General features: G+C 48.0%; 2 protein-coding genes across 3 annotated transcripts; one reads left to right on the forward strand and one right to left on the reverse strand.

The window, feature by feature from the left end:
* Positions 1–436: 436 nt before the first annotated feature.
* MCCB (3-methylcrotonyl-CoA carboxylase) lies at positions 437–5,492 on the forward strand. Of its 2 annotated transcripts, XM_048705598.2 has the most exons (10): positions 439–754; positions 855–974; positions 1,577–2,011; positions 2,088–2,178; positions 2,690–2,922; positions 3,010–3,174; positions 4,006–4,080; positions 4,410–4,541; positions 5,060–5,116; positions 5,194–5,492. In XM_048705598.2, exons 1-10 carry the CDS (start codon positions 569–571, stop codon positions 5,395–5,397), a joined length of 1,698 nt encoding a protein of 565 aa, XP_048561555.2. In that variant the 5' UTR covers positions 439–568; the 3' UTR covers positions 5,398–5,492. The 2 variants fall into 2 exon arrangements, with proteins under 2 accessions (XP_087393801.1, XP_048561555.2); XM_087537675.1 differs by lacking the exon at positions 855–974 and having other exon boundaries at positions 437–754.
* A 500-nt stretch (positions 5,493–5,992) lies between these two features.
* LOC125542531 (putative acetyltransferase At3g50280) lies at positions 5,993–7,999 on the reverse strand. The gene has a single exon (XM_048705599.2). It carries the CDS (start codon positions 7,664–7,666, stop codon positions 6,242–6,244), a length of 1,425 nt encoding a protein of 474 aa, XP_048561556.2. The 5' UTR covers positions 7,667–7,999; the 3' UTR covers positions 5,993–6,241.
* Between the last annotated feature and the right edge of the window lie 17,196 nt (positions 8,000–25,195).

Here is a 25,195-nt window from a genome sequence, read left to right on the forward strand (position 1 = left end):
ACAATTCATCATTTGCATTTCCATCTTCAGCTATCATATTATTAAGCCGAACATCCATGCTCCATAAAACCAAGCCTCACTAAAATGAATCGCAACAAATTCTCGGAGCAACGCGCAGGGTTGTCGTCTGGTCAGGATCGTGTTTAAGGTCAAGTACGAAATTTTCTAAATAGTACATGCAGCGGAAGAAGACATAAACTATGAAATTTCAAAGAAAGCAATATCTAAGAATTCAATAAATTACTCAATCCATCTGATAATATAAGATATTTTTTTACATTATGAGACCGAGGGAGTAGAAATCAAATGCCTTTGGCTCACTGCCATCATGGTCGTCAATCAAGTCTGCAGGGGTCCTTATCCACATCTGTCTGCCAACGCAGCATGGCATCAGAGCAGACGCGCACGAGGCTCCCGTGGAAGAAAAACACTCTGGAGAGATCGATATCCGCTCGAGCTTCCGTGCGGGAGTGTTCCTCCGCCAGTATACAGAGAGGCATCGCACACTCTGACACAGACTGCTCACTCCACTCCCCACCGGCGCATCCATCATCGTCGTCCGCCGGAGATGCTCAGTCGACTGGCCGCACGGCGGCCCCGCCCAGGCAGCACCCTCGCCGCCGCCTACCGCTCCTCGGCGGCAGCCTCCTCCTCGGTCCTGCCCGACGCGCTCGACCGGGGCTCCGACGCCTACGCCCGCAACGCCGCCGCCGTCGGCGGCCTCCTCTCCGACCTGCGCTCCCGCGTCTCCCAGGTGCGTGAGCGCGTGTCGCCGGTCTCTCTCTCCCTTGCTTGACCAGACACCTTCCCCCCCTCTCTCTCTCCTGACGAGGCGGAGGGCGCTGCCGCTGCAGGTTCTGGGCGGCGGAGGCGCGGGGGCGGTGAAGCGGAACGAGGGGCGGGGGAAGCTGCTCCCCAGGGACCGCATCGACCGCCTGCTCGACCCGGGGGCCTCCTTCCTCGAGCTCTCTCAGGTCGGCCATCACTCATCAGCGAGACAGGCCCCTTTTCCTCCGGTGATCAGTTTTATCAAGCAACGGCGTTAAGGAAATTGTACTCCATGTTGGTCTGCTTATCGTAGTTATTCTCGTAGTCTGGCGATTGGACCAGTTACCATTTTCATTCCCGAAAAATGGGACTGAATTTCTCACCCTGCAGCTCTGAATGAAGTGAAAGATTTCTTAGTAGTTGCCATTTTCGTTTGAGGAAAACGGGACGAGTTTTTCACCCCGCGCCTTTCAAAAATGCATTCCCGTTTCTCTATTTTTTAGAGTAATCTTGTATTTATTTTTCAGGAACACGCACGTCTATTTTAAGGACGCATCCTGATTTCCTAAATACCTTAATTTAATAGAGCAGCATGGATGTCACGAATGCACTAAGTATTACATCAGAAAAGACACTGGATGCAAGTCTCAGTACGATATTCGTTTATGTGAAATAATTGACCAGAACGCCATTGTCTTCCAACCCATATTGTTATCTGGTAGGATGCTTCAGAATAGAAACAAATGTTTTCATACTTGTCCAACTTGTTGTGGACTATGAGCTGCTGATGATACTTTTCGCGATAAAGCTTGCAGGATCTGATGTTTATGAGGAAGCATTACCATCAGGGGGAATAATTACTGGCATAGGACCTGTTCATGGACGACTATGCATGTTCGTGGCAAATGACCCAACTACAAAGGGGGGTACATACTATCCAATCACTGTCAAAAAGCATCTGCGGGCGCAGGAAATAGCTTCTGAATGTAAATTGCCCTGCATATATCTTGTTGACAGTGGAGGTGCTAATCTCCCCAAGCAGGCAGAAGTCTTCCCCGACCGTGATAATTTTGGTCGAATATTCTACAATCAGGCTAAGATGTCTGCAGATGGTATTCCTCAGATTGCAGTAGTTTTAGGTTCTTGTACTGCTGGCGGGGCTTATATTCCTGCAATGGCTGATGAGAGTATAATAGTTAAGGGAAATGGAACAATATTTCTAGCTGGTCCACCCCTTGTAAAGGTTAGTATTGTCTGCCTACGATCTTGGGAAAATATCTAAATTATACATGTGCAAGTCTAAATGGCCAATTCTGTAGGCTGCTACGGGGGAGGAGATATCTGCTGAGGACCTTGGTGGAGCATCAGTGCATTGTAAAATATCAGGAGTCTCTGATCATTTTGCACAAGGTATATTTTAACATAAATTGCTGCATAATACGACTCGATTACTGCTCTTTTAGATATAACGAATGGAGGATCGTCTGCTTAATTTCTTAAAAGATGCATTTCTGGCAAGCTTTTAGTGTAAAAATTCTGCTTCTTTCTGTCATTATTTCTTTTTACATGTTCTACATCCACGGTGGTACACGTCCAGCTTGGCGGTTCCAAAAAAAGAAGTATTAACAAGTACCTTATTAGATGTCGTCTCTGAGCATTCTATGGAGATTGGAGAGTACTGTTTGTTTCTGCCCTGATTCATTTGATCATGCAAATAGTTTCCAGACCCTTGTTTGTTTCTTCCCTGATATATTTGATCATGCAAATAGTTTCCAGACCCTGATACTTTGCATTTTATTGTCACTCATTGGATGTTTCTATCTTAAACCATAGATCACCCTCTTATGTATCATTTTTTTCTATACATATTAGTTGGATGTTGTTGTGACTTAGACATGTTTTGCACTGTAAATTGCAATAGATGAACGCCATGGTCTTGCGCTGGGAAGGAACATTGTGAAGAACCTCCATTTGGCCGCTAAAGAAGCAAGTATACACAATTCTGCTTGTGATTACCAAGAACCATTGTATGATGTACAGGAACTTCGTTCAATTGCACCAGCTGATACAAAGCAATCTTTTGATATTCGCTCAATAATAGCTCGTATAGTCGATGGAAGTGAATTTGATGAATTCAAAAAATTGTACGGAACAGTAAGGATTTCTCTTATGCTTGATTACCTTTTGCATTCTGTATTGTGCGTTGTGCAACTCAAATCTGTTTCATTTGCATTTACACAGACACTAGTGACTGGTTTTGCAAGGATATGCGGGCAGCCAGTTGGAATTATTGGAAACAATGGCATTTTATTTACCGAGTCGGCACTAAAGGGTACCCACTTCATTGAGTTGTGTGCTCAACGCAATATTCCTTTGATATTCCTTCAAAATATTTCTGGATTCATGGTATGGCATCTTCTTTACTTTTCAGTTCATTCTTTCATTTCAATTCATGTTCAAAATATTGTCCTTTCCCACCTCCTATTAATCTACAAAACTTTGTATTTCCGTTATTTCAATGGAAAGTGGTTTAGGCCGGTTCAAAATAATAATAATTCATGGTCATAAATAAAGTGACCTAATCGAGATCGCGAACGCCCCTCACCTCACAAGTTGGCTTTTGACGGTGAGAAGACCCTTTATGACCCAACAATTGTTATGAAAGCATGATTCCAACAACAACAACAAAAAAAAAAAGCATGGTTCTTGCATATCTGGCATGAAGGAGTCTAGGGTTTGAAGGCCTAATGGACCGTGGGTGCCTGAGGACCATCCATGTATTTTGAAGGGGCATGTCAGACACATACAGTGGAGGCTACACACAGTTTGTGATGTCAACTAACATCAGAACTGGTGGAAAACACTCATAATTTTTTGTATTCATCACATAACTCATACAATCATCAAGAGTTTGGTTGGTTGACATCACAAGGTCATACGTCTAGCACTGCCACTGCACAGAGACCGCCCATCTACAGTAAAGGGGCAGATTGAGGCACAAATGAGTGAAGGGGCAGATTGTTGGAATAGTCTGGCATTGGTTGTACGAGGGAAAGACCCCTAAGAACTCTAACCACACAAGATAGCTTCTGGGGATGAGAAAATCTTTTACAGTCCAACAATATGAACTGCATACATACTAAATAGTTGGTCAGGGATACTAAAGTTTGAACATAACAGTTGGTTTTATTTTGGAGTACGAGCCTTCTAACCTTTTGCAGTGACAATGTTTAATAGGTTGGGTCGAAATCTGAAGCAAGTGGAATTGCGAAAGCTGGGGCAAAAATGGTTATGGCAGTTTCCTGTTCAAAGGTCAGACATTTCTACTGTTTCCCATTCTTGGTCTTAGTAAACTAGCGGCCTAGTCTTGCTTTCTTCCGCATTTACACAGCATGCCACATGACATAGCATGAGTAGAGCAGAGTAGCACTTTTGTCTATCTGTTTCCTGTTCTTTTTTTCTCTCTTTCGCTTTCTGGTTTTCCATATGTTCTAGTAGGGTTTCATATCTAGCCTACCCCAACTTGCTTGTGACAAAATGCTATTATGGAATCTATAGCTAGTCCTGTAATTTTATCTACATCTAAAATTCTATAAAATTATATGAATAGAATGACCCTATATATCTATATTTCTGCACAGGTTCCTAAAATTACCATAATTGTCGGTGGAAGTTTTGGTGCTGGGAATTATGGAATGTGTGGACGTGCATACAGCCCGAATTTTTTGTTCATGTGGCCAACTGCTAGGATATCTGTTATGGGTGGCATTCAGGTAAGACCTTTGGACCTGTCATTGGCTACAAATTGTCTTACTATTTTACTAGTATCATTACCTGGCGAAGGATGTCACAAATGTAACTCTTGGTATCAATTCCCTTGAAGCCTAGGGACATAGGTTATTAGGCAGCATTAGTAGTCCAAAATGTAAAGAATCTCAGGTGTTACTCAGCTGCAAATAAAAGTAGCCAGCATGCTACACTTTGTTGTAGAAACATTGTGCACGGTTGTTAGAAACTTTTTCGTGAGGCGCAACCAGGCAAAACAAAAGCAGAATGGCGGAATACCAATATGAGAGCAAAGCAGGCTCTCAGTCCATCAAAAGGCTATTTAGTTTTTTGTGTCTCCTAGGCATGTGCATTGGACATTAAAACGGAAACTGCGGTAGCATACATCGATCATGTTCTTGTACACGTGAACATATTTGCACTGGTTTCTTATGGATATTTTAAGCCTCAAACAAGAGCCAAGCTACCACTGGTTTTAACACATCTTTCTCTTGAACCATTTCAGGCAGCTGGTGTTCTCGCCCAAATAGAGAAGAACAACAGGAAAAGGCAAGGAGTGGAGGTATAGTGCATCGTTTATTGGATTCAGTAAACATAAGACAAATACTGGTATAAGATGAGACTTTCTTTGTTATGCAGTGGACCAAGGATGATGAAGAGGCCTTCAAAGCCAAAGTCGTCGAGGCATATGACAAGGAAGGAAGCCCGTATTACTCGACCGCTAGGCTTTGGGACGACGGGATCATAGATCCCGCGGATACCAGACGGGTTCTAAGCCTTTGCCTCTCTGCTTCCGCCAAGCCGGTTCCAGAAGACACGAAATATGGCGTGTTTCGAATGTAATTATGTAAGTCATGTATAGTACACATGTCACAGCCCTGTAAAATAAAACCTGCTTTAATGCTTCCAATATGAATTGAAATGAGGTGCTTATTCAAGGCTTGTTTCTCTGGGGAAATTTTGCTAGCCCTGCTGTATTGATTTTGTCCATGTGCTTTTCTAGTGCTTGGAATGGGCTAAAAGGCGTCTTGCTTGAGAACGAACTTTGCATTGTGTTGTGTGAAAAGAAACCAGCGCGTGTGGATGTTGGTTACCATGTGCACTACTTCGGGAGTAATATTTAGCAAGTAGCAGACCAGAGTGGTGACAACAAATTGTGCCCGGCTCCGGCAATGACGGTGGCACATCTCTTCGACTTGCTTAATAATCGTAGTTGGGTGGTCTACATATTTGATATAACTTTTATTTCCTTCGTTCACTTTTGTAAGACGTTTTAGATAGATATTTAAAACAACATCCAAAACGAAAGTGCTGGGCAGACGACACGCCATGCACGACAGTGGAACGACGCCGAATCCAGCCGTCGGCTGCACTTCATTCACGTGCATGGATGGACTGATATATATGATCGTTCACAAATCGTTCGCACACCATCGTGTGTATAGCATCGCTCCATCCAAAACAGTTCAATTTTATCTGTCTTAAACGTCTTACAAAAATGAACAGAGGGAGTATTATTTCGGACGATTGTGCCATGAATAGATCGAAAGTTTTTCTGCTGCGTTGCTTTAGAGTAACTTTTATTATTTCTGGTAATCATGCTATGAATAAAAAATGAATAGATCGAAGCTTTTAGAAGAAAAAAAAAAGAGAGTAGCAGACCAGAGTGGTAACATGCATGGAAGATTCAAGGCTTCTTCTCCGGCGTGTCCGGGGTCACGGCAGCCCATAGCTCCTCAATCTCCTCGAGCGCCGCCATGTTGTCGGGCGTGAGCGTGAGCTCTGCGTCGATGCTCCCGCCGCCCTCCCGGCCGGGGTACAGCGACGTCTTGCCGTCGAACTTGTTGGCCCGGCCGCTGCGCGCCGCCACGGGCCTCCCCCACCCGAAGTCGCAGCCGTACATGTCGAACCGCGGCGAGCTGCCCATCATGGTCCCGGTCGGGTCGAAGAAGCGATGCGTGTACACCATGGGTTTGGCCGTCCACGCCGCCACGCGCGCCCTGATGGCCGCGTCCGTGTGCGCCGCCACGGCCCGCCCCACGGCCGCCGCCACCCACCCGTGCCCGCGCTCCAGGAGGTCCGCGGCGCGCGCCGGCTCCGTCCCGATGGCGTAGATGGCGTTGCCGAAGTACTCCCTGGGCAGCTCCGGCCGCAGCCGCCCGCGGTTGTCGATGGCGGCGCGGCACACGGTCTCCTGCTCCGGCGCCAGCCGCCGCGCGCGGGTGATGCAGCGCCAGAGGAGCGAGGACAGCGCCTGGAACCGCGTCACCGCGGCGGCGCCGGCCGCGTCTCCAGCGGCCAGGAGCTCCTCCCGCGCGCGCTCCTTGAGCGCCGCCAGCGAGTCCGCCGAGAAGTGCAGCATCCGCTCGCGCAACGCCAGCGGGGCCGCCCGCTCGACGAGCTCCGACGCGTCGGCGCACGGCAGCACGGCCGGCCCCGCCGCGCCGCCGTCCGGCGACCAGCGCTCGAACGAGGGCCTCGGCGTCGGGGGCGCCGGGGCGAGGCCGAGCCTGGCGCGCGCGAGGGCCGCCCAGCTGTTGACGAGGTCCCAGAAGGCGGTGCCGTCGGAGAGCGCGTGGTTGTAGGCGAGCCCGACGAACACCCCGTCGGCGAGGTCGGTCACCTGGACGGCGAGCAGCGGCTGCTCGCGGCCGCCGTAGTTGACGGCGTCGGTGAGCTGGAAGAACTGCGCCAGCACGTCGCGCGGCACGTCGGCGTCGGGCGGGACGATGTCCGCCATGGCCACGCCGTCGGCGACGGCGTGCACGACCTCCACGCCCTGGCCGTCGCAGTCGATGTGGACGGAGCAGCCAACGACGGCGCCGGTAAGTTGGTCCCTGTGCTGCTCCGTGGCGCAGCGGCCGGCAACGGGGTAGTAGTAGACAAGCGCGTCGCCGAGGGCCGCGGCGAGGTGGTCGACGACGCCGGCGGCGGTGGAGAGGGCGGATGCCGAGGAAGAGGGTGAGGGTCTGTGGAAGAGGAGGCCCTTCTGGATGTAGTTGGCGGAGAGCATGGCGGCGTCCCAGGAGGTTAGCGGGATGCGCTCGCGCGGGCGCGGCGGCGGCGCCACCGTGCGCGACGACACCACGCGCACCACGGACGGCGACGGCATCGCGCTTGTCTGGGGAGTAGCAGGTTTGTTGCTAGCTGCAGGCTGGACAGTGAGTACTGATTTGGTTGGTTGGTGGCAGTAAAAAAATTGGACCTTTACCAGGCCAGCCAGATCGATCTCATATTTAATTTGGACACGTGATATCTAGCAGATACGCGCATAGCTTACACTAGTGGGGAGGAACCTAGAGTAGTAACATGCATATATCACTAGTCTATAGGTTACTATCTCCACAGTGGGTAGTAACATATGTGTTGTGTCATGCATCACTTTATTTATTAGATTGTAGACACATATTTTTTTGATATGTGTGATGTTATTGTAACTAGCTATGTTACTATATGTCTCTCTTTCTTCATTAATTGCATGCCACATCATCTATTTTGTCTAGATAAGTGTGATGGTACCATCTATGTTACTTTCACTGTGGGTAGTCTTAGCAATTCTATTTTAGCAAATCAGTCAGATTTCACACGTGGAGTGGAAAGTTGGGCGCCCTTCTTATAATTTCTTTTACTCCCTCCGTTTCAAAATAGACGGTGTACTATTTTTTGAAACGGCAAACCTCTTTTAAGTTTGACGAAATTTACAGAGAAATATATCAATATACATAATATCAAATCAGCACCATTGGACTCATCATGAAATGAATTTTTATTTTATATTATTTAGTATTGTCGATGTCAATATTCTTGGCTTTGAACTTGATCAAAGTTAAGGAAATTTAACTTTTCAAAATACTAACACACCTTATACTTTGGAACCGAGGGAGTATTTGGTTTGGCAAGTGCGGGAGATGATGGATTGTGTTTCTTTTTATTTCTAATGTGTGGAGTTTTGGCCCGCCATCGGCGGTGTGATTCAGCGTCACCTGCTAATCGAACTCGTAGTTATGTATTTGTGAAATTTTCTATGTCGGTGACTGTGTGTACTACATTATTCTACAGTATGGCATGTTGGTACTTCTTTTCTCTAGGTGGTGAGAGAGTGTTGTTATGGGCCTCAATCTAGGGTTGGAGCGGAGGAGGAGAGGAAGGAAGGGGAAAGGGGATCGGCCGAGGAGGACGAAGGTCAGCTTCGTTTCTCTTTAGATTCGTTTACAATAATTCTCGATGCCTCTCATCGACTCGGCCAACACGCTATAAAGCCAGGCACGCAGGCCTCACCACCCACACCACTCACTAGGCCCTCTCGCTCGGTCCACTGGTCAGCCCAGCTCAGGACCGCCAGTCCTTCGCTCTGCTTCGTCATGGCCCTTTGGTGTAGTCGTGTCGCTGACCAGTGGGGTCACGCCAGCGGCCGTGACAGTCCCCCCCCCCTCTTGAGAGCCGCCTTGTCCCCAAGGCGGAGACCGCGGGAAACGTAGTTGAAGAAGCTCTGGATCCTCCCATGTCGATAGCATGTCAGGCAGGTTGCCCCACTTGATACGGAGACGCAGTTTTGATCTGCCTCCCACATGAACCAGCTTCTCTTCCAGGATGGACTCCGGTTCATGCTTCGCCTGCAGAATAGCATTGTCAGGGGGTAAAGTATCACTTACTGGAACCACAACTTCTTCCGCCTTCTTCAACTGGGACACGTGCACCACATTGTGAATCTTGCTTGACGGCGGCAACTACAGCTTGTATGAAACCGCACCCACACGCGCAATGACTCGGTATGGTCCAAAGTAACGAAATGCCAACTTCTGGTGCGGACGTTGAGCCACCGACGATTGGATGAATGGTTGAAGTTTCAGCTGCAATGCATCCCCCACCTGGAATTCCCTGTCAGTGCGTTTTTTGCCTGCCTGAGCCTTCATTCGGTCTTGCGCTTTCTTGAGCTTTTGTTGCAAGTGTTGCACCATGATTTCTCGCTCTTGCAACCACGCTGCCAAGTCTGGTACAGCACACTCATCCACCTGCGCAATCCCGAATTCTCTGGGAAGATGTCCATAGATTACTTCGAATGGTGTGCGTCCGAGAGCCGAATGGAACGAGGTATTGTACCAGTATTCCGCTAGAGCCAGACATTTGGACCAATCGCCAGGACAAGAGTGAACTGCACTGTTGGTGAACGTAGCATAATTTTAAAATTTTCTACGCATCACCAAGATCAATCTATGGAGTCATCTAGCAACGAGGGAGAGAGGAGTGCATCTACATACCCTTGTAGATCACGAGCGGAAGCGTTCAAGAGAACGGGGATGATGGAGTCGTACTCGCCGTGATCCAAATCACCGATGACCAAGTGCCGAACGGACGGCACCTCCGCGTTCAACACACGTACGGAGCGGATGACGTCTCCTCCTTCTTGATCCAGCAAGGGGGGAGGAGAGGTTGATGAAGATCCAGCAGCACGACGGCGTGGTGGTGGATGCAGCAGTGATCGCAGCAGGGCTTCGTCGAGCTTCTGCGAGAGGGAGAGGTGTAGCAAGGGAGAGGGAGGCGCCAAGACTTGAGGTGCGGCTGCCCTCCCTCCCCCTTTATATAGGCCCCCTGGGGGGTGCCGGCCCTGGAGATGGGATCTCCCAAGGGGGGGCGGCGGCCAAGGGGGGTGGAGTGCCCCCCAAGGCAAGTGGAGGCGCCCCCCACCCTAGGGTTTCCAACCCTAGGCGCAGGGGGGCCCAAGGGGGGGCGCACCAGCCCACTATGGGCTGGTTCCCCTCCCCACTTCGGCCCATGGGGCCCTCCGGGATGGGTGGTCCCACCCGGTGGACCCCGGGACCCATCCGGTGGTCCCGGTACAATACCGGTGACCCCAAATCTTTTCCGATGGCCGAAACTACACTTCCTATATATAATTCTTCACCTCCGGACCATTCCGGAACTCCTCGTGACGTCCAGGATCTCATCCGGGACTCCGAACAACTTTCGGATTACCGCATACTCATATCTCTACAACCCAAGCGTCACCGAACCTTAAGTGTGTAGACCCTACGGGTTCGGGAGACAAGCAGACATGACCGAGACGACTCTCCGGTCAATAACCAACAGCGGGATCTGGATACCCATGTTGGCTCCCACATGCTCCTCGATGATCTCATCGGATGAGCCACGATGTCGAGGACTTAATCAATCCCGTATTCAATTCCCTTTGTCAATCGGTACGTTACTTGCCCGAGACTCGATCGTCGGTATCCCAATACCTTGTTCAGTCTCGTTACCGGCAAGTCACTTTACTCGTACCGTAATGCATGATCCCGTGATCAACCACTTGATCACATTGAGCTCATTATGATGATGCATTACCGAGTGGGCCCAGAGATACCTCTCCGTCATACGGAGTGACAAATCCCAGTCTTGATTCGTGCCAACCCAACAGACACTTTCTGAGATACCTGTAATGTACCTTTATAGTCACCCAGTTACGTTGTGACGTTTGGCACACCCAAGGCACTCCTACGGTATCCGGGAGTTGCACAATCTCATGGTCTAAGGAAATGATACTTGACATTCAGAAAAGCTACAGCAAACGAACTACACGGTCTTTGTGCTATGCTTAGGTTTGGGTCTTGTCCATCACATCATTCTCCTAATGATGTGATCCCGTTATCAATGACATCCCCATGTCCATAGCCAGGAAACCATGACTATCTGTTGATCAACGAACTAGTCAACTAGAGGCTCACTAGGGACACATTGTGGTCTATGTATTCACACATGTATTACGATTTCTGGATAATACAATTATAGCATGAATAATAGACAATTATCATGAACAAGGAAATATAATAATCATTTTATTATTGCCTCTAGGGCATATTTCCAACAGTCTCCCACTTGCACTAGAGTCAATCATCTAGTTACATTGTGATGAATCGAACACCCATGGAATTCTGGTGTTGATCATGTTTTGCTCTAGGGAGAGGTTTAGTCAACGGATCTGCTACATTCAGGTCCGTATGTACTTTACAAATTTCTATGTCTCCATTTTGAACACTTTCACGAATGGAGTTGAAGCGACGCTTGATATGCCTGGTCTTCCTGTGAAACCTGGGCTCCTTGGCAAGGGCAATAGCTCCAGTGTTGTCACAGAAGAGAGTCATCGGCCCCGACGCATTGGGTATGACTCCTAGGTCGGTGATGAACTCCTTCACCCAGATTGCTTCTTGTGTTGCCTCCGAGGCTGCCATGTACTCCGCTTCACATGTAGATCCCGCCACCACGCTTTGCTTGCAACTGCACCAGCTTACTGTCCCACCATTCAAAATATACACGTATCCGGTTTGTGACTTAGAGTCATCCAGATCTGTGTCGAAACTAGCATCGACGTAACCCTTTACGACGAGCTCTTCGTCACCTCCATAAACGAGAAACATTTCCTTAGTCCTTTTCAGGTACTTCAGGATATTCTTGACCGTTGTCCAGTGTTCCATGCCGGGATTACTTTGGTACCTTCCTACCAAACTTACGGCAAGGTTTACATCAGGTCTGGTACACAACATAGCATACGTGATAGACCCTATGGCTGAGGCATAGGGGACGACACTCATCTTTTCTCTATCTTCTGCCGCGGTCGGGCTTTGAGCCGTGCTCAATCTCGTACCTTGCAATACAAGCAAGAACCCCTTCTTTGACTGATCCATTTTGAACTTCTTCAATATCTTGTCAAGGTACGTACTCTGTGAAAGACCAATGAGGCGTCTCGATCTATCTCTATAGATCTTGATGCCAAATATATAAGCAGCTTCTTCAAGGTCCTTCATTGAAAAACACTTGTTCAAGTAGGCATTTATGCTTTCCAAGAATTCTATATCATTTCCCATCAACAGTGTGTCATCCACATACAATATGAGAAATGCTACAGAGCTCCCACTCACTTTCTTGTAAATGCAGGCTTCTCCATAAGTCTGCATAAACCCAAACGCTTTGATCATCTCATCAAAGCGAATGTTCCAACTCCAAGATGCTTGCACCAGCCCATAAATCGAACGTTGGAGCTTGCACACCTTGTCAGCATTCTTAGGATCGACAAAACCTTCCGGCTGCATCATATACAATTCTTCCTTAAGGAAACCATTAAGGAATGCCGTTTTGACGTCCATTTGCCATATTTCATAATCATAGAATGCGGCAATTGCTAACATGATTCAGACGGACTTCAGCTTCGCTACAGGTGAGAAAGTCTCATCGTAGTCAACCCCTTGAACTTGTCGATAACCCTTAGCGACAAGCCGAGCTTTATAGATGGTCACATTACCATCCGCGTCTGTCTTCTTCTTAAAGATCCATTTATTTTCTATGGCTCGCCGATCATCGGGCAAGTCAGTCAAAGTCCATACTTCGTTTTCATACATGGATCCTATCTCGGATTTCATGGCCTCCAGCCATTTGTCAGAATCCGGGCCCGCCATCGCTTCTTCATAGTTCGAAGGTTCACCGTTGTCTAACAACATGATTTCCAAGACAGGGTTGCCGTACCACTCTGGTGCGGAACATGTCCTTGTGGACCTACGAAGTTCAGTAGCAACTTGATCTGAAGTTTCATGATCATCATCATTAACTTCCTCTCTAGTCGGTGCAGGCACCTCAGGAACATTTTCCTGAGTTGCGCCACTTTCCGGTTCAAGAGGCAATACTTCATCAAGTTCTACTTTCCTCCCACTTACTTCTTTCGAGAGAAACTCTTTCTCTAGAAAGGATCCATTCTTGGCAACAAAGATCTTGCCTTCAGATCTGAGGTAGAAGGTATACCCAATAGTTTCTTTAGGGTATCCTATGAAGACACATTTTTCCAACTTGGGTTCGAGCTTTTCAGGTTGAAGTTTCTTGACATAAGCATCGCATCCCCAAACTTTTAGAAACGACAGCTTAGGTTTCTTCCCAAACCATAATTCATACGGTGTCGTCTCAATGGATTTCGACGGAGCCCTATTTAAAGTGAATGCGGCAGTCTCTAAAGCATAGCCCCAAAATGATAGCGGTAAATCGGTAAGAGACATCATAGATCGCACCATATCTAATAGAGTGCGATTACGATGTTCGGACACACCATTACGCTGAGGTGTTCCAGGCGGCGTGAGTTGTGAAACTATTCCACATTTTCTTAAGTGTGTGCCAAATTCGTGACTCAAGTATTCTCCCCCACGATCTGATCGCAAGAACTTGATTTTCCTGTCACGTTGATTCTCAACCTCACTCTGAAATTCCTTGAACTTTTCAAAGGTCTCAGACTTGTGTTTCATTAAGTAGACATATCCATATCTACTCAAGTCATCAGTGAGGGTGAGAACATAACGATAACCACCACGAGCCTCAACACTCATTGGACCGCACACATCTGTATGTATGATTTCCAATAAGTTGGTTGCTCGCTCCATTGTTCCTGAGAACGGAGTCTTGGTCATTTTACCCATGAGGCATGGTTCGCACGTGTCAAATGATTTGTAATCAAGAGACTCTAAAAGTCCATCTGCATGGAGCTTCTTCATGCGTTTGACACCTATGTGACCAAGGCGGCAGTGCCACAAGTATGTGGGACTATCATTATCAACCTTACATCTTTTGGTATTCACACTATGAATATGTGTAGCATTACGCTCGAGATTCATTAAGAATAAACCATTCACCATCGGAGCATGACCATAAAACATATCTCTCATATAAATAGAACAACCATTATTCTTGGATTTAAATGAGTAGCCATCTCGAATTAAACGAGATCCTGATACAATGTTCATGCTCAAAGCTGGCACTAAATAACAATTATTGAGGTTTAAAACTAATCCCGTAGGTAAATGTAGAGGTAGCGTGCCGACGGCGATCACATCGACCTTGGAACCATTCCCGATGCGCATCGTCACCTCGTCCTTTGCCAGTCTCCGCTTATTCCGCAGCTCCTGCCTTGAGTTACAAATGTGAGCAACCGCACCGGTATCAAATATCCAGGAGCTACTACGAGTACTGGTAAGGTACACATCAATTACATGTATATCACATATACCTTTCGTGATGTCGGCCTTCTTGTCCGCTAAGTATTTGGGGCAGTTCCGCTTCCAATGACCACTTCCCTTGCAATAAAAGCACTCAGTCTCGGGCTTGGGTCCATTCTTTGGCTTCTTCCCGGCAGCTTGCTTACCGGGCGCGGCAACTCCCTTGCTGTCCTTCTTGAAGCTCTTCTTACCCTTGCCTTTCTTGAACTTAGTGGTTTTATTCACCATCAACACTTGATGTTCCTTTTTGATTTCTACCTCCGCTGATTTCAGCATTGAATATACCTCAGGAATGATCTTTTCCATCCCCTGCATATTGAAGTTCATCACAAAGCTCTTGTAGCTCGGTGGAAGCGACTGAAGGATTCTGTCAATGACCGCGTCATCCGGGAGATTAACTCCCAGCTGAGTCAAGCGGTTATGTAATCCAAACATTGTGAGTATGTGCTCACTGACAGAACTATTTTCCTCCATTTTACAGCTGAAGAACTTGTCGGAGACTTCATTTCTCTCGACCCGGGCATGAGCTTGAAAAACCATTTTCAGCTCTTCGAACATCTCATATGCTCCGTGTTTCTCAAAACGCTTTTGGAGCCCCGGTTCTAAGCTGTAAAGCATGCCGCACTGAACGAGGGAGTAATCATCAGCACGCTGCTGCCAAGCGTTCATAACATCTTGGTTCTCTGGGATGGGTGCGTCACCTAGCGGTGCTTCTAGGACATAATCTTTCTTGGCAGCTATGAGGATGATCCTCAGGTTCCGGACCCAGTCCGTATAGTTGCTGCCATCGTCTTTCAGCTTGGTTTTCTCTAGGAACGCGTTGAAGTTGAGGACAACGTGGGCCATTTGATCTACAAGACATATTGTAAAGATTTTAGACTAAGTTCATGATAATTGAGTTCATCTAATCAAATTATTCAATGAACTCCCACTCAGATAGACATCCCTCCAGTCATCTAAGTATAACATGATCCGAGTTAACTAGGCCGTGTCCGATCATCACGTGAGACGGACTAGTCAACATCGGTGAACATCTTCATGTTGATGTATCTTCTATACGACTCATGCTCGACCTTTCGGTCTTCTGTGTTCCGAGGCCATGTCTGTACATGCTAGGCTCGTCAAGTCAACCTAAGTGTATCGCGTGTGTAAATCTGGCTTACACCCATTGTACTCGAACGTTAGAATCTATCACAGCCGATCATCATCTGGTGCTTCGAAACAACGAACCTTCGCAACGGTGCACAGTTAGGGGGAACACTTTCTTGAAATTATTTCGAGGGATCATCTTATTTAAGCTACCGTCGTTCTAAGCAAATAAGATGTAAAACATGATAAACATCACATGCAATCAAACAGTGACATGATATGGCCAATATCATTTGCTCCTTTGATCTCCATCTTCGGGGCTCCATGATCATCGTTGTCACTGGCATGACACCATGATCTCCATCATCATGATCTCCATCATCGTGTCTTCTTGAAGTTGTCTCGTCATCTATTACTTCTACTACTATGGCTAACGCTTTAGCAATAAAGTAAAGTAATTACATGACGTTTATGTTGACACGCAGGTCATAAATAAATAAAGACAACTCCTATGGCTCCTGCCGGTTGTCATACTCATCGACATGCAAGTCGTGATTCCTATTACAAGAACATGATCAATCTCATACATCACATATATCATTCATCATTCATCACAACCTTTGGCCATATCACATCACAAAACACTTGCTGCAAAAACAAGTTAGACGTCCTCTAATTATTGTTGCAAGTTTTTACGTGGCTGCTATAGGTTTCTAGCAAGAATGTTTCTTACCTACGCCAAAACCACAACGTGAATTGCCAATTTATATTTACCCTTCATAAGGAACCTGTTCATCGAATCCAATCCGACTGAAGTGGGAGAGACAGACACCCGCCAGCCACCTTATGCAACTAGTGCATGTTAGTCGGTGGAACCGGTCTCACGTAAGCGTACGTGTAAGGTTGGTCCAGGCCGCTTCATCCCACGATGCCGCCGAATCAAGATAAGACTAGTAACGGCAAGCAAATTGACAATATCGATGCCCACAACTACTTTGTGTTCTACTCGTGCATAGTAACTACGCATAGACCTAACTCTGATACCACTGTTGGTGAACGTAGCAAAATTTTAAAATTTTCTACGCATCACCAAGATCAATCTATGAAGTCATCTAGCAAAGAGGGAGAGAGGAGTGCATCTACATACCCTTGTAGATCACGAGCGGAAGCGTTCAAGAGAACGGGGATGATGGAGTCGTACTCGCCGTGATCCAAATCACCGATGACCAAGTGCCGAACGGACGGCACCTCCGCGTTCAACACACGTACGGAGCGGATGACGTCTCCTCCTTATTGATCCAGCAAGGGGGGAGGAGAGGTTGATGAAGATCCAGCAGCACGACGGCGTGGTGGTGGATGCAGCAGTGATCGCAGCAGGGCTTCGCCGAGCTTCTGCGAGAGGGAGAGGTGTAGCAGGGGAGAGGGAGGCGCCAAGACTTGAGGTGCGGCTGCCCTCCCTCCCCCCTTTATATAGGCCCCCTGGGGGGCGCCGGCCCTGGAGATGGGATCTCCCAAGGGGGGGCGGCGGCCAAGGGGGGTGGAGTGCCTCCCAAGGCAAGTGGAGGCGCCCCCCACCCTAGGGTTTCCAACCCTAGGCGCAGGGGGGCCCAAGGGGGGCGCACCAGCCCACTATGGGCTGGTTCCCCTCCCCACTTCAGCCCATGGGGCCCTCCGGGATGGGTGGTCCCACCCGGTGGACCCCCGGGACCCATCCGGTGGTCCCGGTACAATACCGGCGACCCCGAATCTTTCCCGATGGCCGAAACTACACTTCCTATATATAATTCTTCACCTCCAGACCATTCCGGAACTCCTCATGACGTCCAGGATCTCATCTGGGACTCCGAAAAACTTTCGGATTACTGCATACTCATATCTCTACAACCCTAGCGTCACCGAACCTTAAGTGTGTAGACCCTACGGGTTCGGGAGATAAGCAGACATGACCGAGACGACTCTCCGGTCAATAACCAACAGCGGGATCTGGATACCCATGTTGGCTCCCACATGCTCCTCGATGATCTCATCGGATGAGCCTCGATGTCGAGGACTTAATCAATCCCGTATTCAATTCCCTTTGTCAATCGGTACGTTACTTGCCCGAGACTCGATCGTCGGTATCCCAATACCTTGTTCAGTCTCGTTACCGGCAAGTCACTTTACTCGTACCGTAATGCATGATCCCGTGATCAACCACTTGATCACATTGTGATCATTATGATGATGCATTACCGAGTGGGCCCAGAGATACCTCTCCGTCATACGGAGTGACAAATCCCAGTCTCGATTCATGCCAACCCAACAGACACTTTCGGAGATACCTGTAATGTACCTTTATAGTCACCCAGTTACGTTGTGACGTTTGGCACACCCAAGGCACTCCTACGGTATCCGGGAGTTGCACAATCTCATGGTCTAAGGAAATGATACTTGACATTCAGAAAAGCTACAGCAAACGAACTACACGATCTTTGTGCTATGCTTAGGTTTGGGTCTTGTCCATCACATCATTCTCCTAATGATGTGATCCCGTTATCAATGACATCCCCATGTCCATAGCCAGGAAACCATGACTATCTGTTGATCAACGAGCTAGTCAACTAGAGGCTCACTAGGGACACATTGTGGTCTATGTATTCACACATGTATTACGATTTCCAGATAATACAATTATAGCATGAATAATAGACAATTATCATGAACAAGGAAATATAATAATCATTTTATTATTGCCTCTAGGGCATATTTCCAACATGCACATCGAAGGTAACTTTCCAGACAATGATTGACCCTCTCGGTCTGTCCGTCCGTCTGCGGGTGGTATGAGGAGCTGAGCCGGATGTCAGTTTTGCAGAGGCAAAACAGCTCTTGCCAAATGTTGCTCGTGAATATCTTGTCCCGATCCGAGATGATTGCCAACGGCAATCCATGAAGCCGAAAGATCTCGCGCATAAAAAGTTTGGCCACTTGCAAGGCGGTGAATGGATGGGACAGTGGCACAAAGTGAGCGTACTTGGAGAACTTGTCTACCACGACAAGAATGGTGTCATGCCCACCCGAGCGCGGCAAAGCTTCGATGAAATCCATGGATATGACAGCCCATGGCTTCTTGGGGATGGGAAGCGGTTGAAGCAACCCAACAGGTGATATCTTCTCTGTCTTCGCCTGTTGACACATCATGCATTCGCGAACCACGGTTTTGACTTGTTGTTTCATCCCCTGCCACGCGAAGAGCCGCTTGACTCGGTTGTAGGTAGCATGGAAGCCCGAGTGCCCACCTGCCGCACTGGAGTGCAGTGTTCTGATCAGGTTCTGTTGTACTTCAGTGTCATTACCAATCCACACACATCCATGAAACTTCAGAATTCCGTCTTGCAAGGAGAACCCTGGTTCGCTATCCGGGGCTAATGCCAGTCTTGTCATGCGCTGGGTAGCTGCGACATCCTGCTGATAGCTTCGTTTGATCGCTTCTAGCCAAGTGGGCTTACAAATTCAGATTGCTGCCGGTTATGTTTCCTGTCCAGGTGCGCGACGAGATAGCGCGTCCGCGGATTTGTTGGTCAGTCCTGCTTTATACTGAATAGTAAACTGCAGTCCAATCAGTTTGGTAGACGCTCGCTGCTGTATTGGCGTGTTAAGTCTCTAATCTGTTAAGTTGAGCAAGCTCTTTTGACCTGTCCGCACTACAAATTCTGCGTGCTGGAGGTAGGGCCGCCAGTGATCCACTGCCAAAAGGAGAGCCAGCCATTCTTTTTCGTAGGCCGACAGTCCCATGTTATGAGGGGCCAGAGCTTTACTTAAGTAGGCCACCGGGTGGTTGTTCTGCATCAGAACTGCTCCGATGCCCGTGGCACTTGCATCTGTCTCCACCACGAACTGCTGCTGAAAGTTGGGCAGCGTCAGTACCGGAGCCTCGATCATCGCTTGCTTGAGAGCGACGAAAGCTTTGTTGGCTTCTGGTGTCCACACAAACAGAGTATTCTTCCTGAGCTGATTGGTAAGCGGCTTGCTGATCACGCCAAATGAGCGCACAAAATTTTTGTAGTACCCGGCTAGCCCCAAGAAACCCCCGAGTTCTTTGGTATTGGTTGGAACAGGCCACTGCTGCACAGTCCGGATTTTGGTGTCGTCTGTGGCAACCCCTTGTTCGCTGATAATATGCCCCAAGTAACTGATTTTTCTCTGCGCAAAGGTGCATTTGGACATCTTGGCTTTGAGTCCGTGCTGATGTAGTAGCTCAAGGACCTGACGCAGCAACCTCTTGAGCGCCTCTAACTCCTCCGTGTGAACTAGGATATCGTCCATGAAGACAAGCACACCATGGCATAGCACGGGAGCGAGTACAATATGCATGCCCCCCTGAAACGTGACAGGCGCATAAGCCAATCCATATGGCATCACTCGAAACTGATAGTAACCCAAATGCGTTTTGAAGGCTGTTTTATGTTCGTCTTCTGGGCGCAGTTTGATCTGGTGATATCTTGCACGTAGATCCAGCTTCGAGAACCACTTGGATCCGACAATCTCATCTATGATCGGCATTGGGTAAGTGCTTTTGACTGTGATTGCATTCAAATGCCTGAAATCGACACATAACCTCCACGTCTGGTCCTTCTTCTTGACTAGCAGCACTGGGGAAGAAAAGGCACTATTGCTGGGTACAATAAGCCCCAGGCGAAGCATCTCTCTGACTTGTGCTTCGATTTCGTCTTTTTGCTCTGGTGTGTATCTGTACGGACGCATGTTGATAGTGTTTGCACCTGCAATGAGGGGAATGGCGTGATCCCACTCTATGTGCTCGGGCAGACTGGTTGGTTCTGCAAACACCGACTGAAAGTCATCGAGTATGTGTTGTATCGCATGAGGCACCGGATCACCCCCTTCTTGCTGTTCTGCTACACAAACCATCACAATATGCGCGATTGAGTTGCCCTGTTCCATCTCCATGAGCTACGACAGGGTAGCCTGTTGCACTTGTTTGACTTGTGGTTGCAACCCTTTTAGCACAACTTGTTGTCCGGCCTGGTCGAACTGCAATGTCTTGGCTGCCCAATCGACAAACATCGATCCACATTGTTCCAACCAGTCAATTCCAACTACCATATCATAGCATCCCAATGATGAGACGCGAACATCCGTGTTGAATTTGTACCCTTGAGTCTGCCACTTGCACTGTGGTACGATCCCAGAACATTTGAGCACACCCCCATCCGCGATCTCGACTGACACGGGATCCATTGGCAACACCTGTCCCGCCATCTTTTCTGCCACTGCCTCGCTGATAAAACTATGGGAGCTCCCTGAATCCACCAGTATGAGGACCTCATGCCCTTCGATTTCACCAGCCGAACCGTACGGGGTGTAGTTGCCCCCGTGGTGGCTAGTTTCGATATGGACATAAGTTGCTCTTCTTCTGAATCAGATTCATGTCGTTGTTGATCATTCTCCTCAGCTTGAAGCATCTCCCACAGCTCTTCAACCACGTGAAGTTGCACCATGGCCGTGCATTGGTGACCTTGTCCCCAACGCTCTCCACAATTGAAACAGAGTCCACGGGCATGCCTGTAGTTGCGAAGCGCCGCGATGCGATCTTCGCCGCGCCCTGGATCTTGACGGTGATTCGGAGCTCGCGCCGCGTCCAAAGCGCGACGATCTTCAGCAACCGCTTGGGGCGCTGGCAGTGCTGGCCATGGGGGAGGTGCGCCCAAAGCCAACAACGGACGAATTGGGGCACGGGCTGCACCTTGCTCGTGCCGCGGCTGCTCCTTCCGCGGCATGCCTGCCAATAGCTCATCCTGCAACGTGGCAAGATAAACGGCAGTATCCAAGTCTTGGGGCGGTGTAAAGCTACACCGGGTTTAATTTGAATTTTCAGACCATCTAGAAATTGAGTTGTAAAGAACAGGGGATCAAAGGCTGAATTATGCGCAAGCAAATGGTGCATAAGTTCCTCGAATTGCTCTAGATACTCTGCTACTGACCCCAACTGCCTAAGAGAATTAAACTGGCGCAATTGAGCTTGATACTGTTCCCAGCCGAATTTGGCGCAAACAGCGACACACAACTCCTCCCAAGTAAACGAACCCCGACATGCTTCCTAGACTTGGAGCCAATGCGTTGCGTTGCCCGAGAAGTGCAAAGTAGCTACCCGAACCCACATGTCACTCTGAATCCCATACACTTCAAAATATTTCTCGTACTTGGCCTTCCAAAAATGGGGATTGTCTCCATCGAATGATGGAAAATCAAGTCGGGGAAGCGACCAACTGTGATGAGGAGAGTGTGATACGTCTCCAACGTATCTATAATTTTTGATTGTTCCATGCTATTATATTATCAACCTTGGATGTTTTATATGCATTTATATGCTATTTTATATGGTTTTTGGGACTAACCTATTAACCCAGAGCCCAGTGCCAGTTTCTGTTTTTTCTCTTGTTTTAGAGTATCACATAAATGAAAAATCAAACGGAGTCCAATTGACCTGAAACTTCACAGAACTCATTTTTGGAAGGAAAGCAACCCGGGAGACTTGGAGTCCACGTCAAGGAAGCTTCGAGGAAGCCACGAGGTAGGGAGGCGCGCCCACCCCCCCTGGGTGCGCCCTCCACCCTCGTGGGCCCCTCGTGGCTCCCCTGACGTACCTCTTCCGCCTATATATCTCCATATACCCTAAAACAATTGGGGAACACAATAGATCGGATTTCCGCCGCCAGAAGCCTCCGTAGCCACCGAAAGCCAATCTAGACCCGTTCCGGCACCCTGTCGGAGGGGGAATCCCTCTCCGGTGGCCATCTTCATCATCCCGGCGCTCTCCATGACGAGGAGGGAGTAGTCCACCCTCGGGGCTGAGGGTATGTACCAGTAGCTATGTGTTTGATCTCTCTCTCTCTCTCGTGTTCTTGATTTGGCACGATCTTGATGTATCGCGAGCTTTGCTATTATAGTTGGATCTTATGTTTCTCCTCCCCCTCTACTCTCTTGTAATGGATTGAGTTTCCCCTTTGAAGTTACTTATCGGATTGAGTCTTTAAAGATTTGAGAACACTTGATGTATGTCTTGCCGTGCGTATCTGTGGTGACAATGGGATATCACGTGATTCACTTGATGTATGTTTTGGTGATCAACTTGCGGGTTCCACCCATGAACCTATGCATAGGGGTTGGCACACGTTTTCATCGTGATTCTCTGGTAGAAACTTTGGGGGACTCTTTGAGGTTCTATGTGTTGGTTCAATAGATGAATCTGAGATTGTGTGATGCATATCGTATAATCATACCCATGGATACTTGAGGTGACATTGGAGTATCTAGGTGACATTAGGGTTTTGGTTGATTTGTGTCTTAAGGTGTTATTCTAGTACGAACTCTAGGGCTGTTTGTGACACTTATAGGAATAGCCCAACGGATTGATTGGAAAGAATAACTTTGAGGTGGTTTCGTACCCTACCATAATTTATTCATTTGTTCTCCGCTATTAGTGACTTTGGAGTGACTCTTTGTTGCATGTTGAGGGATAGTTATGTGATCCAATTATGTTATTATTGTTGAGAGAACTTGCACTAGTGAAAGTATGAACCCTAGGCCTTGTTTTAACGCATTGCAATACCGTTTGTGCTCACTTTTATCATTAGTTACCTTGCTGTTTTTACAATTTCAGATTACAAAAACCTTTATCTACTATCCATATACTACTTGTATCACCATCTCTTCGCCGAACTAGTGCACCTATACAATTTACCATTGTATTGGGTGTGTTGGGGACACAAGAGACTCTTTGTTATTTGGTTGCAGGGTTGCTTGAGAGAGACCATCTTCATCCTACGCCTCCTACGGATTGATAAACCTTAGGTCATCCACTTGAGGGAAATTTGCTACTGTCCTACAAACCTCTGCACTTGGAGGCCCAACAATGTCTACAAGAATAAGGTTGCGTAGTAGACATCAGAGTGCACCGGGGAAAACTGCTCTCGCTCCTGAACGACTCCTACAGACGCATCGGTAGGAAGTACAAGGGAAGGTAAATTGAACGCACCCTTGACCGGAGGAGGCACCAGGGTGATGACCACCCCGTGAGCCGACCCCCCGGGTTCGATGATGCCGCCGTGGCCCTGGGGCCCGTGGTGCGTCGTGGCGGGCTCTGGATGCGCCTCCGCGGAGCGCCCTACTGGATCCGCCACCGGATCCCTTTCCGCGCCGCTTGGATCGGCCAGGGCGGGGTGGAGTGCGATCCGTCCCACTTGCGTACGCAGTTCGTCGAGTTGGTGCTGGAGGTTCATAACCGCCGGTCGCCACAGCTCGAGGGACTCTTGAATCGCCTCCAGGCGCGCGTCGTTGGCCTCGCGGCCCTCGTTGACGGATTTGATGAGTGCAGCGATCTGCTCCTCCATGTCTGCCGCCTTCTGCGCTTGTTTGGTAGTGTAGCGGGGGCGGGGGTAGGCTGTCTCCAGGGCGACTGACCTCTGATACCACTTGTTATGGGCCTCAATCTAGGGTTGGAGCGGAGGAGGAGAGGAAGGAAGGGGAAAGGGGATCGGCCTAGGAGGACGAAGGTCAGCTTCGTTTCTCTTTAGATTCGTTTACAATAATTCTCGATGCCTCTCATCGACTCGGCCAACACGCTATAAAGACAGGCACGCAAGCCTCACCACCCACACCACTCACTAGGCCCTCTCGCTCGGTCCACTGGTCGGCCCAGCTCAGGCCTGCCAGTCCTCCGCTCTGCTTCGTCATGGCCCTTTGGTGTAGTCGTGTCACTGACCAGTGGGGTCACGCCAGCAGCCGTGACAAGTGTGTGGTATGATATTAGAAGAGTTGGGCGCGCTTTACTATGCCATTGATGTCATTGGCTTTTCATATTTTGTTTACTCCATCTATTTGAAAATATAAGGTGTTTAATTTTTTGAAATGTCAAACCTCTTTAAGTTTGACCACATTTGTGTGGAAATATCCCAATATCCATAATATCAAATCAGATTTTTAATTAGGTTCATCATGCAATGAATTTTCATATTTCATTTATTTAGTATTGTGGATGTCGATTTTTTTGTCTCTAAACTTGGTCAAAGTTAAAGGAATTTGACTTTCAATAAACTAATACACTTTATATTTTGAAACAGGGGGATTATTTGGTTTGGTTAGTGGGGAAGATAATGGAGTGTTTTTTTATTCATATAATTCGGTGTTTTGATGGGCCTTTCGTGGTGTGATTTTGTGTTTTTTGCTAATCAATTCATACTTATGTGGAGCAATTTTCTGCATCGATGGCTGCATGTACTACATTGATCCAACAATTTCACATGTTGGCGCTTCTTTTTTCTAAGTGATGAAGGTGCGCGGAATTAGTATGGTTTTATAGGCCGGTTGCTTTCGATTGATTTAAAAAATTGTTGATCCAGTCTAAATTATGAACCAAATTCAATATTGAATTTCTAATTTGAATGAGAGAGCTCCAAAATAAGAGAGCATTATCAATTAAAAGAATTGAGTGAGAGATTGTGGACTCGGTCAAAATCCGTAACCCAATT

This window comes from Triticum urartu, chromosome 7A (genome assembly GCF_056163025.1).
Source record: "Triticum urartu cultivar PI428250 chromosome 7A, HENAU_Tu73, whole genome shotgun sequence".
NCBI classification, from domain to species: Eukaryota; Viridiplantae; Streptophyta; class Magnoliopsida; order Poales; family Poaceae; genus Triticum; species Triticum urartu.